At 34.8% G+C, this 19586-nt stretch overlaps 1 protein-coding gene across 2 annotated transcripts; it reads left to right on the forward strand.

The window, feature by feature from the left end:
• Positions 1-2997: 2997 nt before the first annotated feature.
• Positions 2998-15022, forward strand: LOC118040604 (importin beta-like SAD2). 2 transcript variants are annotated; one of them, XM_035047578.2, is made up of 22 exons: positions 2998-3301; positions 3389-3524; positions 3619-3706; positions 3967-4116; positions 4950-5112; positions 5766-5950; positions 6037-6210; positions 7094-7239; positions 7703-7826; positions 7911-8091; positions 8287-8446; positions 8524-8565; positions 8817-8935; positions 9019-9217; positions 9812-9943; positions 10203-10306; positions 10463-10642; positions 12009-12148; positions 12284-12423; positions 12536-12696; positions 13894-14020; positions 14124-15022. In XM_035047578.2, exons 1-22 carry the CDS (start codon positions 3212-3214, stop codon positions 14282-14284), a joined length of 3102 nt encoding a protein of 1033 aa, XP_034903469.1. In that variant the 5' UTR covers positions 2998-3211; the 3' UTR covers positions 14285-15022. The 2 variants fall into 2 exon arrangements, with proteins under 2 accessions (XP_034903469.1, XP_034903474.1); XM_035047583.2 differs by having other exon boundaries at positions 12539-12696.
• The last annotated feature ends 4564 nt before the right edge of the window (positions 15023-19586 follow it).

The raw sequence follows: 19586 nt of genomic DNA on the forward strand, positions 1-19586 counted from the left end.
TTGAATTTAAATTATACTTGAAATTGAATTCAATTACAAGTATAATTTAGTTCCAATCATGCTGTTAAAGTTTGATGAATAAGTATAATAAAATGAAAATGAAAATGAAAGCCTACGGTCTCTTTATCTAGATAAAAGAATTGATTTATCTATTTTTTAATTTTATTTATTTGAGAGTATGGTGGCTTTTTTTTAATGCTTTTTAAAAATATATTTACCTTGAAAAATATTAAATTTATGTTTTTTTAAGTATTTTATTATTATTATTTTGATATGACGATATTAAAAATAAAAAATATTTAAAAAAATTATTTTAATATATTTTTTTAAAAAACATATTTTTTACTTGAAGAATGGTAAAAAACACATTTCAAGTCAGTTACACTGCCCTTGTGTGAGGACTTATGCTCACAAATATGCAATTGCAGCACCGAGGTTCGTGGTCTACTGGTACTCGTTTCTTACCTCTACATTCTATATTTGAACTTTAGTACGCATATCTGTCATTTTCGTGATGTTTTATTTGTTTATTGAACTTGTAATATATTTAATAAATTCAGGAATTAATCATGATACGTGTAAGGTGGCTTAAATATCTCGGATTATAAAAAAAAGAAAATGCAATTGCAAGGGAATCCAGAACAGATTCAGAAAGCATTATTATCCAAGTAACATTCCTTATTTTACCAGAAAAGTGGATTACTAAACGGTCATAATTCAGTAAACTTTGATGGACACTTGTATTTGGAAGTGGCAAAAACCAGTCTTTCCTCCAATAGGACTGTTGAAGAATTCAGCTTAGATTGTTCTCTCTCGAAGCTGTCAAACTTATAAACAGAACATTCTCAGAAGTCATCAAAATGGATCATTAAATTTTGTCCTTCGATTTGCATGAGAAGTTGGAGCAGCCGAGTTTCTTGTCATTTTCTCAGCTTGGTTTTTCTTGCTACGAGCCCAAGACAGCCATGGTTGTTTCTGCACTGAAACAAGCTTTAGAAAAATCGCACTTTCTTAGCTGAAAAGGTCAACCCGGAGCTCCATTGAAGAGACTGGTAGAGGTGGAGCAGGAACTGTATACAAAAGAGTTGCAGCAATTAAGAAGCTGAAAGAAGCTAACCGAGCAGAAGAAGAAGAAGAAGAAGAAGAAGAATTCCGAGCAGAAGTTAGCATTATCGGGAAGCTTAATCACATGAACATGGATCCTTAAGTGCATGGAGCATGGATCCTTACCAGAAAATTCGACTTCAAATGCACTTGATTGGGAAAAGCGGTTCGCCATTTTTGTAGGCAAAGGAATTGCTTTGCATTTTAAAATTGTGTTTTACTTTTTAAAAAAATAACAAATTAATTATTTTAATGTTTTCAATAATTTTGACGGGCTAACAAAAATAAAAATAATAAAAAAAGTTATTTTAAAGTAAAATATATTTTTTAAAAGAATTATATATCATAATAGCAAATACCCATTCATGCGAATTGTAAATTGATGAAGTTGAGATACTTAAAATTAGGATGCTATATATGAGATATAAATTATATCATTTAACAAAAAATTAATAGCTTATATATATATATATATATATAATTAATTAATTAATTTTCCAACTTATTTTTTAATATCATGACAGATATCTAATATATATTCCAACTCATTTTTCATTTCAACCTAACATTAAAAAATAATTAATATACCAATGATTTACATAAAGTAATTAACATGCCAATGACATATTTATAACAAGATCCGTGGAAGTTTAAGTTTAATATATACTTAGGTTACAGTTCGCGCTTTGCTATTAGTAAGATAAAAAAAAAATCAATGTAAAAAGGAAATTAAATTGAAGATTTGAGATATGAATGTAGGTTAAGACACTTGATCTTGTTATACCAGTTATGAACTGATTGGTTTAATAATTTTGTTTGCTATAATTAATTCTTTATTTAATTAAATAATAATAAAAATAAGCAAACATATAAAACTTGTTAAATAAATATTATATAAGGTTTCATAAAGAAAACGCTACTAATATCAAGAGAAAAATATTATATTCTTTGTCGAAAACTAAGTAAAAATTAAACTCTATTCTATTAAAAATATCACAAATTTTTTTTATACTTTATTTATTTTAAGTAATTGCAATCAAAATTGAATACCCTCCGAGCAGGGCATCCCATATTTTATTTAACTAATTTATTTTAATAAGTCTAAATTTAAATTAAAAAAAATAAAGTTAAAAAAGAGTTAAATGCTTGGAATCGGATGGCTTAACACACCTAGCCCATTAAAAGAAAAGCACATGCACTTGCGCTTACAAGGTTCCAAAACACAATAATTGAATTTTCTTGTGAAATAAAACCCATTAAAATTAGATTTTTTTTTTTATCTCTAAAATTAAGTAAATTTCATTAATATACTTTTAATCAATATCCTTTCTCTTATTTTTTTAAATTTTGTAGTTTTTTAAACAATAATTAATCTTTTGAATTATTTCTATATTTTTATAATACTTCAAAGGAATTATTATAATTTATCTTTAAATTTTAGATAAATAAATTATGTTTTCAAGAAGTAAAATATTTGTACTGCTCTTCTTTTATTTTTTATAAGGACATTTAGCTTTCTATCTTAGTTTTTAATTAATATTAACAATTTATTTTAATTTTTGATTTCATATATATTTTTTATTTATTTTATTAAATGTAAAATATATTTTTTTACTTTAGAAATTAATTTAAATTCTATTATCATGTGTGTTTGATACATATTGTTTTTTTTTAAATATTATTTCATTAAAAATATATCAGAATAATATATATTCTTAAATATTTTTATATTTTTAATATAAACATATTAAATGTTTTTAAAAATATTTAAAAAATATTAATTTAATACTGAAACAATTTGAAGCGGTGAAAAAACAAACTCACATGCATGTCGTAATTCATTGTAGTTAAACAACCGTAAACCCTAATCATTTAAATACAACATTCACTAGCTGTCTCTCTCCGTAACCCGAACACGCACGCACACTTTCTCCTTCTTCTTCTCTGCATTTCCTACCACCCCACACTACTAAAGCCTAGCTGAAGGAGAAGACGGCCTATCCAGCTAGGGTTTAGACATAACCAAAAAAGAAAAAAAATCCTGAAGATCGATAATTGCTTATCCTTTGATCGGTTGGATAATAATAATAATCATCATAATAATAATATGGATCTCCCTAGCCTCGCTGTTGTCCTACAAGCCGCTCTTAGTCCCAATCCCGATGAACGCAAAGCCGCTGAGCAAAGACTCGATCAGGTTCAAGATTGAATAATTGATCAATTCTAATATTTCTTTATTACCTTTGCGACAATCAATTCAATTAAAGATGTGTTTTGATTGCAGTTCCAGCACACTCCTCAGCATCTCGTGAGATTGCTGCAGATTATCGTGGACAATAATTGCGACATGGCTGTGCGTCAAGTAGCTAGTATTCACTTCAAGAACTTCATTGCTAGGAACTGGGCACCCCATGAGCCTGGTATGCTATCCTCGTCGGTTAATTATACCAGCAGTTTGTTGTTTTTGATTAGTATATGATTGTTATTGCTTGGTTTTGTTATTATTTATTGTAGATGAGCAACCGAAGATCTCACATAATGATAAAGCTATGGTGAGGGATCACATCCTAGTGTTTCTTGTGCAAGTTCCACCTTTGTTGAGGTATAATTGTGTGATTTCTACTGTTTTATTGATTATTCTGATTTTTACATGTTGGGAATTTTCTCTCTCTCTCTCCTGAATTGCAATTTCTTGCCTTTAATTCGTGTTTTGTTGGATAAATATGAACTCCTGAATTTTTATTTTTTAAATTGTCAAAATTCAACTTTGTTTGTAGAATGTGTATTGGAATTTAGTGGACCATTGTAGAGGCTTTTCTGATTCTTCTTCCTTTGTATTAAACATCATGCCATGATGTATAGGGTACAACTGGGCGAGTGTATCAAAACAATGATCCATGCTGATTACCCAGAGCAGTGGCCGCACCTTCTGGATTGGATCAAGCATAACTTACAAGATCAGGAAGTTTATGGAGCTCTTTTTGTGTTGAGGATTCTTTCAAGAAAATACGAGTAAGGATGTGCTAGTTGTTCATGTTTTGATTCGCTTCCCAGATAATGTGCCAATCACTAAGCTTTTTGACCTTTTCTCAAGTTCTGAACATGCTTGTGGTTCTCTTTCTTCATTTCATAAATATCTAAACATTGATGTTGGGATCATTTTCCACAAAAAAATAGGAAAGACATAAATATTTGCATATGGCCTTTGAGCTTGATATAGCTCAAATATAACGACCCGGTTTTGAACAATGGGCCTGTGGTGCTGATGAGAAGCGTGTTCATATAAAATTTTTTTACCTCTGTATCTTTGCACGTCATAAAAAAAGAGTCATTTCTTGGCTGACTATATAATTGGCACAGATACCTGTGCTTGATAGTTAGTTAGACTGTGGGGTTTGGTTTTCCCTAATTTCATCAGTGATGCTGTTTATTATCAGTGAAAAGAATCTTTCCCAAGCAATAAATTGTGGTATGGGAGTCTTGGGACTGCTTTTCAGCCCTCGCTTTGGATTTCCAGTAGTGTATTGCAACAGTGTCTGGATGCTTTAAGTGAGCTGTTGTACCAATTTGACTTTGGGATTAGAAAAAACGATCCATTTAAGAATGTTGTAAGAAAGAAAATGTCACAATAGGGTTTGTTTTTGTTAGAATGCTTTGGCACCCATCGTATTCTTCCATGCAGTGAGGACATTACAATGTGAGTTTGGTTGAAGAGCTCAATAAATTGTCTGATTGGTGGAATTCCATTTGTAATAATTTTTATGTCAATCCATATTCACCTTCTTATCTGGGATGCACTACATTAAACATCCATTCTAATATTACCGAACTTTTTTTTTTCATAGGTTCAAGTCGGATGAGGAGAGGACACCTGTATATCGCATTGTTGAGGAGACATTCTCTCATCTCCTCAACATATTCAACAAGCTTGTCCAGATTCCAAATCCTTCTCTGGAAGTAGCAGATTTGATCAAGCTTATTTGTAAAATATTCTGGTCATCTATATATGTAAGTTCTTAAATGGTAGTTACAATAGTGAACATATGTAAATTCCATTTAAGGACTCCTTGTTTATTGGATGCTTCAGTATATCTATCATGGGGAGCATAGTCTAATGTGCCTTTTGGAGTCGCGCCCCCCCCCCCCCTCATTTTTTTTGGCTACTTGACTTGCATTTTGCTCATATTATTGAGATGTTCTGTAAACCATGCTGAAGTTCCCCTCCATGTTCATCCTTCAGTTCAGCTTATGACAATTATGAAACTTGTTCTCCCGTAATGTTTAGAGCGGTCTTGTACATGTTGTAATTTATACTCATTCAACATGTACTTTAACAACCTACTGCTGTGCTAGGAGAAGAGGACCTAATGTTGGCACTCTTTGCATATGGATATTAGTACAAAAACAGTATGTTTAATACTTTTCTATCCTGTTTTAGGAATAAATTAAAGTTTGATCATATCCAATTTCTACCTCCGGCATTCATAAGACATTAAGAGGTTAGGATGCTGTCAAATGATACATATGTTATTTGTTAGAACTAGGAAATATCCTAGTGTTGTATGCAGCTTGTTTTTGTAGAAAATTTCTCAGACATGGCTTATTACAGTATTTTTGATGTTATGATCTACAAGTTTTAATTTATTGTCACTGATCATCAGTTGGAGATTCCAAAGCAGCTATTGGATCCAAATGTCTTCAATGCTTGGATGGTTCTTTTCTTAACTGTTCTGGAGAGGCCTGTTCCTGTTGATGGCCAGCCTGTGGATCCTGAACTTAGGAAGTCATGGGGATGGTGGAAGGTGAAGAAATGGACAATTCACATTTTGAACAGGCTATACACTCGGTAATGTTTTGGTGTTTGAAATAAGCTTAGATTAGTTGGGATTATCATGTCGTTTATTGTGTCATGACCATTTTAAACACCTGTAGGTTTGGAGATTTGAAACTTCAAAACCCAGAAAACAAAGCTTTTGCCCAATTATTTCAGAAAAATTTTGCCGGGAAGATTTTGGAGTGCCACTTGAATTTATTGAATGTGATCCGTGTTGCTGGCTATTTACCTGACAGAGTTATCAACCTAGTTCTTCAGTACCTAAGTAACAGGTTTGTACAATATGCTTTCTCACACCTACTGCAGTCATATTTTTGTTCACATTTTACATCCCATTCCTTCTTTCCATTATCATATATATCAGCTCCCAGTTTTTAAAAACTCTTTTTGGCAGTGTTCCAAACTAGTTTGTTTCTGCAAACTAGCTGGGGTTGGGAACTTGGGATTGAGGTTTGTTGTTGTTGAATGCACCTATTTTGGGCAAGTTTGAAATTGAGGCTAGTTGTTGTTGTCATTTGCATCATTTCAGGTGTGAATGGCACGTCTGCTTAAAACCCAAACTGATGCACTCATGAGAATTCTTTTTTCTCATGGCCTTTCCTAGGGTTTGACTCTGTTTTTTGATAGTATCATTTTGCTCATCTTTTTACTGAATTGTTCTTATTTTCCCCTTTTTTTTGGTATGGTAATTCTTAAAGCATTTATCATTTGATTGCAAGATGAAAGAAACTCAAGCTCATGTACACAGTAGAAAAATGAACATGCCTTGGTTTCTAAAGCACATGACTTTTATGCCTTTTGCATTATTGTGACAAGCTGTTCACCACTGTTTTATCAATATTTTTTGTTGGGTTTGGCTAATGGGTGCCCTTAGGGCACTTGTTAAGAGGTTAGTTATTATTAGTTTGTGGTAGTTAAATGTTGCAACAATTAGAAAAATTTGAATTCCAAACTTTTCATCTAATTACATCACAAACCCAATGCTTAAGATCCAAATGATGCACTTCTCAAACATGCAACTAGCTACCAATAACTGGTTTCATAACAAGTTCCAAGGGCACCCACTGACATCTTCTTTTTTTCAATTTTGTGCACTGCTGCTATGGTGTATTGTTGAAGGCTAATGTTGTCACACTGATTTTTGCTCACATGCAGTATCTCAAAGAATAGCATGTACAATCTACTGCAACCAAGACTTGACATTCTTCTCTTTGAGATAGTTTTCCCCCTTATGTGCTTTAATGACAATGATCAGAAGCTCTGGGATGAAGACCCGCATGAATATGTGAGAAAGGGTTATGGTGAGTATCAAAATCTGGATCCATTGCTTGAAAGACTTAAGTGCTTTGGCATTATTGTTGGACTTGTGGGAGGCGCTGACCCTGCCATAGAATGCAATAAACCATTTGGTTAGAAAAAGACTCGAGTTTCAAGTGTACTTTTGGGCTCCAAAAACATTTTGAATAATGTTTTGGAGAATTATTAATTTGATACTTTCAGAGGTGCTTTTCAACATGAATTGATAAACAACAAAAATATCCTTCATTTTTTTTTAATAATTAATTAACTGTAGTAATTTGTTAATTAATTTGTGTTTTTATTTTCTTTAAATTTAAAATTGACGCGTTACCAGCAGCATTACCAAACACTTTCATGAACAAACAGCCACAGCCACCTTTTCTCCATAAACATAAAAAGTCTACATCATTCCTTAAAAGACCCTGAGTTTTAATGGTGATTCATACATGGCATGCCTTGTTTCAGATATCATTGAAGATTTGTACAGTCCAAGGACTGCTTCCATGGATTTTGTCAGCGAGTTGGTTAGAAAACGTGGGAAGGAGAACCTTCAAAAGTTCATTCTATTCGTTGTGGAAATTTTTAAGAGGTATCTTTCATTTTGAGCTTTGAAATAGTTTGAAATGTATTTGGATACTTAATGTTTCTCAGATTGATGTTTTCTTTTTTGTAGATATGATGAAGCACCATTGGATTATAAACCCTATCGACAAAAGGATGGTGCTCTACTTGCTATTGGAGCACTCTGTGATAAGTTGAAACAAACTGACCCATACAAATCTGAGCTGGAGCGTATGTTAGTGCAACATGTTTTCCCTGAGTTCAGCAGCCCTGCTGGCCACCTTAGAGCAAAGGTTCATTGCTCTTTTAGCTCTTTTTTCTTTGGAATCATTTTTCTGTCTGGCATTTTATATTTTAGCTATACCCTGCTGTTATTGGCTCTGGTACTTGAATGTTAATTGCGTTTCCCAGATTGCAAAGTCTATATGTTAGTTCATTAAGAGTCCGCTTATTCTTTATTTATTTATTATTATTGGTGTTGATATTAGGCTGCATGGGTTGCTGGACAATATGCCCACATTAACTTCTCAGACCAGAACAATTTCCGTAAAGCTTTACACAGTGTTGTTTCTGGGTTGCGTGATCCAGAGCTTCCTGTGCGTGTTGACTCAGTTTTTGCATTGCGAAGCTTTGTTGAAGCCTGCAAAGGTATGAATCTGCTACACTCTCTAGCTCTCTTTCTATTTCTATCTCTATCTTCTAAATGAATTCCATGTATGACTCAGATTTAAGTGAGATCCGTCCGATTCTTCCTCAACTTCTTGATGGTATGTGATTATACTCATTGACAGTTCATTTTGGTTTGTGATGACATTAATTTCTGAAGTCAGTTAAATAGAGCTGGCTTCTCTTTGTTCATAGATCTTTTTTTTTTTACCAGTGTCACTGCTTTTTTTGTTGATTTTTTTCCATGCATTCAATTCTACAGTTTATTAATAGCATTTGACCAATTAGCCTTTGTTAAAAAGGTTCTAAAAGTGCTGATGTGACTCATTTATTTTTTCTTCCTCCCATCCAGAGTTCTTCAAACTAATGAATGAGGTAGAGAATGAGGACTTGGTATTTACTCTGGAAACTATAGTGGATAAATTTGGTGAGGAGATGGCACCCTATGCTCTTGGATTATGCCAGAATTTGGTAATACTCATCTGTTCTTATTACATGCTACAGTTGTTGGACATTTGTGTCTGACTGAGACTGACATTACACCTTTATTTCAGGCAGCTGCATTTTGGAGATGCATGAATACTGCAGAAGCTGATGACGAAGCTGACGATCCTGGTGCTTTAGCTGCAGTTGGTTGTTTGCGTGCAATAAGCACAATTCTCGAGTCAGTCAGCAGGCTACCTGATCTTTTTGTCCAAATTGAGCCAACTTTGCTTCCTATAATGCGTAGAATGTTGACAACCGATGGCCAAGGTATGTGTGCATCCATTGGCTTGTCTTGTCTTGTCTGAATGGAACCCATTGAATTCTGCAATGACTGCTGCTTGGAATACTAGGACTTGCTTGTATCCTTGTGATATGCTTTAGTTAGTATAATTTTTAATTTTTTCTAGTCATTCTGGTTCTGCTTGCCAATCTGGCTGTCTCAGATCCAGTGAGATTGGTTTGTGATGCGGTTTGAAGGCCAGTTGAGTTCTCTTTCTCCTGCTCACTCTTGGCAATCCAGTCTTCTTTCCTGTTACTCTCCTGGGAATGAGACACCTATGCCTTGTAGCATGTAAATCTATATCCTGTGTTAGGTTGTCACTTGATTGGAAAAATACTAAAGCAGGACCATAAAGTGTTTTGAAAACTTAGACTTTGCAATTGAATTCCCATCTCCATGTTTTTCCTTGAAACTTACAAGAAGAATTTTTTTTTTTCCATGTCAAAAATGTTGGAATTAAATCTACTCTGGGCCTAAATCTCTGGTTAAAGCTTAATTGTCTCTGATGGCATGATATTGATTGAGCCTTTTGTTCTATTGGTGAACTTGTGAAATTGAACTCTTTTTATATCTTTCTGCAGAGGTGTTTGAAGAAGTTTTGGAAATTGTTTCATATATGACCTTTTTCTCTCCGACGATATCTACAGAGATGTGGTCTCTTTGGCCCTTGATGATTGAAGCACTGGCAGATTGGGCAATTGATTTCTTTCCTAGTACGTATTTAGTTCATTGACTTCTTCTGCCACTCATAACATCTTGGTAGTTAATGCTGTCTTTGGTTTTTATACCCTCATTGATATGATTTGCTAAATGTATTAGGAAATTAATGTTTCTAAACTGCTACCATTATTTACTAGCTTGAACAAGATAACAAAATCGAGGGTTTGTGATTGAATGAATTAAATTTGTATTATGATGCTTTTAAATTTTTAGTCCTTGTGACAGTTCTCATGCTGTTATGCTCTACTGCAGACATTCTGGTTCCCTTGGACAACTATATATCCAGGGGGACTGCACATTTCCTTGCATGCAGAGAACCAGATTACCAACAGAGTCTTTGGAAAATGATTTCATATGTGAGTTATTCTAGAATCATTAAATGCTTTTCTTTTTCTTTTGCTAATTGTGCAATTGAAGCATGCAGAATGAAGAGACTATTTTCTTGAACATTCTTTAATTTATTTTATCTACTTATCTTTGTTTTTTGGTCTATGTTTTTTGTTCTTTTGCAGATCATGGCAGATAAAAACTTGGAAGACAATGACATAGAACCAGCACCAAAGCTTATTGAAGTGGTTTTTCAGAACTGTAAAGGGCAAGTGGATCAGTGGGTTGAGCCATATATGAGAATCACTGTTGAGCGGTTGCGTCGAACAGAGAAATCATACTTGAAATGTCTTCTTATGCAAGTGGTAAGGAATTATAATGGTACTTTACAAATCTTTGGTGCATATCTTTTCCTTTTTTGATCATACTTTACCCCCCGAACTCCTTTGATTATACTTTTCCCCCTGAACTCCATATCTTGCTCCTTTTTCTCTTGGGGATTGCTTATTTCCCAGGCTTGACTTTTTCAAGTAGTTTGAAACTTTGAACATTCATCTCGTACTAGGTTTGAGTAGGAAGTCAGTAATCCTAACCTTGACTATGAGCAGACAGGCCTAGAGTGTGTGTGATTGTGGAACAGGCTTGTGTTTCACACTATAACTAATCATGTAAGGTTTTTTTTTTTTTTTTTTTTTTTTTAATTAGGAATTTTAGGTCTTTATTGGTAAACAGGAAGTGTCGGATTTTGGGGTTTGTTATGATAATGAAGGTAATTTTTGATTGGTACTTAACACTCTTTGGAATAAACACATAATGTTGCTTTGGCTATTCATCATTATTGATATATTGGAAGCTGGCTTGTCAAGGATTCTCCATGGGATAATGGATATTGTAATTTCATGTTATTTTATCAAAGATCCATTTCTTGAGAAATTTGAGATTGTTCAGTCCACTTCATTCCCAGGGAATCTCTGCCTCCGATAACCTCTTATACTTTTAAAATTATGTTTGTCTTTGAATGTGTTCTCTCTGTGTGACCGAGAGTCAGTCAACCATTGCTGGTGACACCAAAATTTTCATTTGACAACCTGAACTATCCCTTCTAACTGATAGATTTATAAAACAAGGGACCTTTTAAAATTCCATGTCACATGTATTCTTGATGTTGGGGTAACAGATTAATCAATATTCTACAGAGAACATTTAATTTGTTATTGTAAGTTTCATACTACTCAGTTTCCTAGTTGGTAGGAATACGGGTTCCTGTTGCAACTGGATGTGTTGGGTTAGTTCCATTCTTGGTGGAGTTCACTTATGGTTCTTTGGGTTATATGTTATAACTCTCAAGTTTCTTGAATTGCCTGAAAAGAATGATTTTGTGAACTGATTAATCTTTATCTACGAAGTATCATCCCACACTTGCTATAAGCATGTGTCACAGATATTGCACCTTTTTTTTTCTCTTTCTCTTGCATACAAACCTATACTAGGCCATTCTGATTTATGGCTGAGATTTGGCTTCTGAGAGATGGGAAATCGAATCTGACATTCAGATTTATTTGATGTTCTTTTAAAAATGTCTTATTTTGAGGTAGCTAGTAGTTAATGCTTTTGGTAGCTTAACAAGGTCACTCCCTTTTAAGTGAATTTCTTTTTTGTCTGTAGTAGGCTACCCATTGTATTTGAATTGAGATTTTGTTAAAGGGATACCCTTCTGAATTTTCTGTGCAGGTTGCGGATGCTCTTTACTACAATCCAGCTTTGACCCTCAGCATTTTGCACAAACTTGGTGTTGCTACTGAGATCTTCAATCTATGGTTCCAGATGTTGCAGCAAGTGAAAAAGAGTGGTGTACGGGCAAATTTTAAAAGGTAACTTTTCTTAAACTTTTATTCTCTATCCTTGGGCTTCATATGACCTGTAAAGTGGAGGTCTATTTTTCTCCTATTCTCATTAAATGGTTTCTATGATTGGGTGGAGCATACTTAGTGATTTCTGTGGTGCAGGGAACATGATAAGAAAGTTTGTTGTTTGGGATTGACATCACTACTTGCTCTCCCGGCGGATCAATTGCCAGGAGAGGCTCTGGGGCCAGTTTTCACGGCCACTCTTGATCTCCTAGTTCAATACAAGGATCAACTTGCAGGTTGGACTCTGTCTTTCTCTCTTCTGCCTGTTTTTTCCCACTGCCATGATCTTTCTTCATTATATGTTAGGTAGAATATTGATATTCTTATGTACATTATGTGTTGGGACAGAAGCTGCGAAGGAGGAAGAAGCTGAGGATCTTGGTGATATGGGTGGTTTCCAGACTGATGACGAAGATGATGATGGTGATGGGTCTGATAAAGAAATGGGAGTTGATGCTGAGGATGGGGATGAAGCTGATAGCATTAAACTTCACAAGTTAGCTGCACAGGTGTGATCATTTCTCATATTTCATTCTTAATGAGAATCCATGGCTTTTTAACCCCATATTTTCTTCAGTATGCTTGTGATATTGGTAGCCTTGATCTATATTTTGTTTTTATTGGAAATGAATATTAAGCATACTGTACATATTACTTCCATCGTAAAATCCAGTGTTCAAAAGAGAAATCAATTTACTCCCCCTATCCCAAGAGAATGCATACGTTCTCAATTAAATCCAATTTGAATTGCATGTCCTTTCGGAAAAAGTCAAAGCATGTACTCTATCACCCATGTACTCTATCACCCTCAGTTCCTGCATTACCCCTTACATTTCCCTCCTAATTTCTTTCATGGTCGCACTTATAAAAGCACATTATTAAGTGCACGCTGGCAATGCAAGTTGATTCAATGATTCTCCTCTGAGCCTGAACTTTTTCTAAGAGAACAGCATGAACTTCAATTGTTGAAAATCTAAAATTTTGAGGTCAAAGATCCATTGTTTCCATTCATGATTTATTCGTTAGGTTTTCTTTGTGATATGTAACATCACTCTTGGAAAACCAGCAATTGGTTGACGGTATGGCCGCCGCCTTGATATAAAAAATTTCAAACTGGTATTTGGCTGGTTTTTTATGAGCCCAATCATTTCATTATAACACAGTACAGCAGCTTGCCAAGTACTCTGAAGTTTCTCCAGTGCCTGTACCCTTGATAGTCCACGATGAAGGTGAAACAAATGGAGCCAGCTTCTCTTATATCTGCTTGCCCATTTATATGAATTGCATGACCAAAATGTTGCCATGGCCCATAAGTGATCTAACCTTGCAATTGATTTCCTTATGCGATCTCCATTCACTTTAAGCCATATATATACCTTGATTACTGTATCACATGTGAACTTCTGTGTTGGGATTGCTAATTTATGCCGATTATATCCTTTTCCATTTTGATTTGCTATGTTATTCAAGATGCATTGAGCTATAACTTGGTAGCCTGGATGGATTTTACATGAAATCGTTTTCAAATTTCTCTTCATATCAAACTAATTTTTAAAACCTTGGTTTATGGAGAAAGCTGAGTTGGTCAGTGAATTCTGATTGAAGTTTCACTGAACTGCTTGTTTCATGTTTTTCCTCACCTCTTTTATACTCGACACATTCTTGAGCATTTTACTCAATCATCACCTGCTATGTGTACACCACAGGCAAAATCTTTCCGCCCTCATGATGAGGATGACGATGACTCTGACGATGACTATAGTGATGATGACGAGTTGCAATCACCGATTGACGAGGTGGACCCTTTCATTTTCTTTGTGGACACTATCAAAGGCAAGGGAACCTCTTTTGCGATGGTACATAAGAGAAGATGTAAGACTAATTCTTGGTGCCATCTAACCATGAACTTTTGTTGTTTTTGGTTCTGTTGAATCAGCCATGCAAGCATTGGATCCATTAAGGTTCCAGAACCTTACACAGACACTTGACTTTCATTTTCAAGCGCTGGCAAACGGTGTTGCCGAGCATGCTGAGCAGAGGAGGGTAGTGATTGGAAAAGAAAAATTGGAGAAGACGTCTGCTGCCAGTGCTTTGTAATTTAGTGGTTGGAGGCCTTGTGGTCAAAGTTGTTCATTGCTGTCCAGTTCATGCATACTGCATTGGAGTCATTGCCATTCTCATTAAAGCATTTTCTTAGTTCAATGGTCACAGAGGTCAGTCAGACCTGAAGAATTTTCAGGCTGAAGTTATGGTGGAGCTTTGCACATTTGAGTTCCCAATTAGTCTGCAGATTGTGGGATAAGTGGGCTGTGACTTTCTCTGCCATGGGTTCAGGTTAGTCATTGTTTGGTGAGTCTGGTCAATTCTACTTCAGAAGAGGCCTGTCACGGCTAGTTTGTGTTACTCTCTTTGTTTCTCCTGTTGTATTTTTTGTTTGGGCTTTGGGGGAAGAGATTCTTTTGTTTTAATCTCCTTTCCACTCTCACCTCTTCCCGGGGTTGATTTGAGACCCCATTGGCCCGCTTGTGTTTGAAATCAAGAAGTACCACATGCATAGAGTTCATGTCATAGGGATGGGAATCATCTTGGAGCGGTCGACCTTGTAATGATAATTTTTTCTTATAAAAAGTCGCCAATATTCATTTTTTTCTAGCCTTCCTATTTTTGTCCCATTTTGTAACGAGTATAGTCTACATACATTAAGAAACATGGATCCGCATGGGTTTTTGGAGTTTTGGGGCTTACTGCAGAGGCTTTCCAAGGGTAGCTCGCTGCTGCTTGTAAAACAGTTAATATTCTTTATATAAAGTGGTCGGAAGAGAAGATTGGTTTGTATATGATGCTCATCTTCATAAATCATCCTGGTTAAACCTAGATTTCTCTTTTGCTGCCAGCTTGCATGGTCTTGGTATACATGGTTTCCTGGTTTGTACCGTGCCTGTGCATTTTTTTTTTTTTTTTTCTTTTGGTAACTCGAGGTGTCCGGGCCAGCTTACGCGCACCACAACTAATCCCCGGGCCCACTAAACATCCTGCAAGCCCAGTAGGCAGGTAAGGCACCGCGGGGGTGACAGACTGGTACTCTTGAGGATCGAACTCGGGACAGTCGCAGGGCAAGTCTTGCAGTTGACCACTGAGCTAGACCCTCAAGTGTACCTGTGCATTCTTGCTTGGGAAGATGATTGTTGCTTGGAAACCCGATTGAAACCGTGTTTTTAGAAAAATCAATTTTATTTTATTAAAATTTAATACGGCTTGTATGTTTTGGATCATTTTGATGTTAAAAATAATTTTTTTAAAAAAAAAAAAAAAACATATTTAGTATATAAAAAAATTATTTAAAAAATAACATTTACCATACGGTTAAACAAACGTGCTCTGAATTAGTTCCACGGATAAATGGCTGCCGGCTGCATAGGAACTAAAGAAAAAATGGCCTTGCAAGGTTTAAGTAATCATAGTCTGCCATTTTCGTAGAATTAATTCTGAGGAATCACGTTTGAATGTAGCTGGGGGATTGGATTGTTACAACTCTGTGGAAGAACAAGAGGAGAAGAAGCTGAATAACATGGTGGTTACATGAATAATTCAAACTATATTAAGCTTACTCTACATGAATTCAAAAATGAATTTTATACTTAATCACGGAATTTTTTTTTTTTTTTTTTGTAAAATATGAAATACCATGCTTTCCTTGTATTAATTCATCTTGTGTACGCCGTAATATATTAGAGGTGATTACGTGATGAGTTCAGCCTCTCAATTATGACAAACTGTTTCAACTCACTTACAAGTTAAATCTTCACTTTTGTCACTCATAAAGGGAGAAAGAATAAATAGAACCCAAAAAAGAAAGAAGATGAACAAAGAGTCAAAGATGACATAAATGTCAAGGACTGTTGATTAATGCACTATAAATGATCAAAATCATCACCCTTTGTGACATTTCTTCTCATTTTTTTATTTTCCTGTTTTAAAATTCTGATTAGTGGTTGCTACTGCTCGGAGAGGAATCTTCATCACCAGCTACCAGAAAGTGATTAATGCGAAAGATGATTAGCCAAGACAGCGTCCATCTGTCTCGTTATCATGAAACAACGACAACCCACCGACCCGATCAAAAATCCCTCTTAGCTAGAAGACAATCTCTAGGGATTTGATGTTTGGTAACACTGTGTGGTAAAGAAAAAAAAGGGTGCCTTGAAATAATAAGAATTTAGAATTGAGCAAGGCTTGCTTCTTCATGCCCTCAAGGCAATGCTATCCATGATGGACCTCTTCTTGTTTCTGTGTTCTATAGAGTGGTAAGGACGTTGTTGATCTTTCCTTTTGCTGATCTTTCCATGATGGACCTCTTCTTGTTTCTGTGTTCTATAGTGTTAAGGACGTTGTAGATCTTTCCATTTGCTGATCTTTCCATGATGGACCTGTTCTTGTTTCTGTATTCTATGGAGTGTTAAGGACGTTGTTAGTGATCTTTCCATTTGTTCGTCGAATCTATAGAAAGAAAAACAAAAAACCCTTCGAAATATACTTTTCGAAACCTTAAGAGGACAACAGGTTGACTCTCCCGAATCCATATATTCTTTGATCTTTCTTCCCTGGGAGGGAAATACTTTCCCTCCGTGCCTGCCTGAAGTTTGCAATGATACAAGCACAGATCATTGCACAACCATGCAAAGGAAAAAAAGTTCGAGTACATGCCATTGTATACATGAATCAAAGCTCTCATGATTCATAAAGATATTCTCTCAACTGAATGTGTTCAAAGATTTGAAAGCTAATGTCCTCGGAAATCAACTTCATTAATCATTCACTATTCTCTTTGTCATACATAATCTAAACTAAACCTCATGAGATTTTTCAATAAACAGCCAAGGGACAACTTTTAATCAACAGCACTAACCAAGTTATGGTATAGCCCTGTTCAATCGACGATCTGAAAAAAAAAAAAAAAAACCACTCAAACCCACAATTTACGCTATTAGGCAGGGGGGGGGGGTTTGGGGGGTTAGAAATGTCACAGAGCTGTCGGAACATTATTGAATATTTGAAAATCTCTAGGGCCTAATGATATTCTCTAAATTCTAGTAAGAAAATAAGGCTCAACTTCAGGGATACAGTGAATTTTTAAAAAATTTCAGCCCATTCAACCATGTCCATGGGTTGTTTACATGAAGGGAAATATTAGATAATAATATAAATTATATTTTAAAATTTTATATAATAGTTTAAGCTATAAAGTTGATATAATTTTTTAAGATGGTATCAAAACCTTGATAATCAAGCGGTTAAGAATTCAAATCTCACAATCTCAATTTACTTGAAGAAAATTAAGTACAATATAATATAAATCTATGTAAATTTCAAGTCTTAAATTATATTATAAAATTTTACCTAACAGCTTAAATTATATCATATAACCTCAAAAACCTGTATATAATTTTATATGATATTATGTCGCCAGGTTTCAACAATAGTACTAAATCTTTCATAATACTAAGTTTCGATACACAAAAAATGGCTGAATTAAAATGTTGGCAAGAGAATATTAAATGGTAGCAGCTGCTGCACACACAACTAGAAGCTTATCTTCATGATGGAAGGTAAGCTCTCCACATTTAAAATTAATTAGTGCATTTCAAGTCATTTTTTGTATCAAACTCAGCGGGGTGACTTTTGCGTTGGAAACAAGTGACCTAAGAGACGTGATTAGATCCCACCAAATGTCCGAGAAAGACATGCACTATAATGATAAGAAATAAACAGCCATGCAATGCTCTACAGCAGGACTTTTTGACATTAATGTTCCCCCCTCTCCTCTGGTTTCCCACTGACACGGTCAAAGGTTGTTTAACTTCAACCTCATGTGTTGCCTCCATATCTGATATTAAATTACGCATGCATTAATTAGCTGAATTACGTGTTTTCTGCTTTCTAATTGGCTCAGCCCAGCATTAATCATCTTTGAAACCCTTGCTTCCAAGTAACTCATGTTAGAATTGGCTCTTTGCGGAGAAGGATAAGGACGCGATGATTAATGGTTGGTATGGTGGCATGCTTCTTGCAGTTATATATCATGCCTTTCTATTCAGGATTTCTTGGGGAATTTTCTTTTCCATGGCTTGATTTAACTGGTATAACGATAGCAGTGGTCCAAATGCTTTTCTTTCCACTGGATTAGGGAAACTTTTCTTTCAAATTTCCTTCTGTAAGACATAACTAACCACATCAGATATTATTCCCCTGTTAAGTTCCCAGCAGTATCTGCAGAATCATCCAAATTAATACTAAATCAAATCAGTAGAAATATTTGATATTTGAAGTCCCTCTTGCCAGACTGTTCACTTTTTGTTTAGCCTATACTTGCCCGGAACCCTAATCTTGTTTTAGACACTTTGCCCCGTTTTTCCTTCCTTTCCTCACTGGCTTGACATGTATCACTATCGAATTTGAGTTTTGAAGTGAAAATGCGTGGTACGAAATAAAGCACTTTGAGAAAACAAGTTGCATGGTGAAAATGATGGGAATCTCGATTTATGGTGATAGGGACATGCATGCATGGATTGTATGCTTTTACTATCACTTCTTATTTGGCACTGTGATTATAGTTACTTTTCAAATAATTTTTCGTGTTCAAAATATATATCAATAATATTTTTTTATTTTTAAAAAATTATTTTTGACATCAGCACATCTAAATGATTTAAAAACACTAAAAATATATTAATTTAAAGTTAAAAAAATAAAAAAAAATTTCAATTTTTTCAAAAAACGCTTTTAAAACACAAAAACAAACAAGGCTCTTTATATTTTACTTCGAAAGCCCATCCTGCAAGTGTAATCTTACTAAACAGGCCCTTGAAATTTTTTAAAAATATTTTTAAAATGCGTAAAAATAAACAAGGTTTTTATAATTTACTTTGAGAGCCACCTTGCAGGTGCAATCTTACTAGATAGGGGAATTGTAACAGGAGAAAGGGCACCGCCTTTCATAATATCTAGAGATAAGGATTTCAAATTCCAACAAATAACTAAGGATTTAAGCCAACAAAATATGACCATTAACACATCTTTCTAATAGGAAAGCTCCTCCTTTCGAGTGTAACCTTCTACCTAATAACGAGAGGAAAAGGTGATCAGAAAGATCCAAGTTGGATTATCAAAAAGGCAAACTTGCATTATTTCTAGAGACAGCTTAATAACAAGACATGACTTGAAAAAGATTTCACAAAGGAAAATAAGATAAAAGGACTCATCCTAGAAATAACCCTCAGTTCATAATTTCTTTTCTCATAAAATGTAATTGGTTGTCTCAGTAGTACTGGCCTGGCCAAGACATCTACGCGATTGTCCAAGCTTTCTACACACACACACAAATTTTAAATTAAAATAGGTA

This window comes from Populus alba, chromosome 14, assembly GCF_005239225.2.
Source record: "Populus alba chromosome 14, ASM523922v2, whole genome shotgun sequence".
In the NCBI taxonomy this organism is placed as follows: domain Eukaryota; kingdom Viridiplantae; phylum Streptophyta; class Magnoliopsida; order Malpighiales; family Salicaceae; genus Populus; species Populus alba.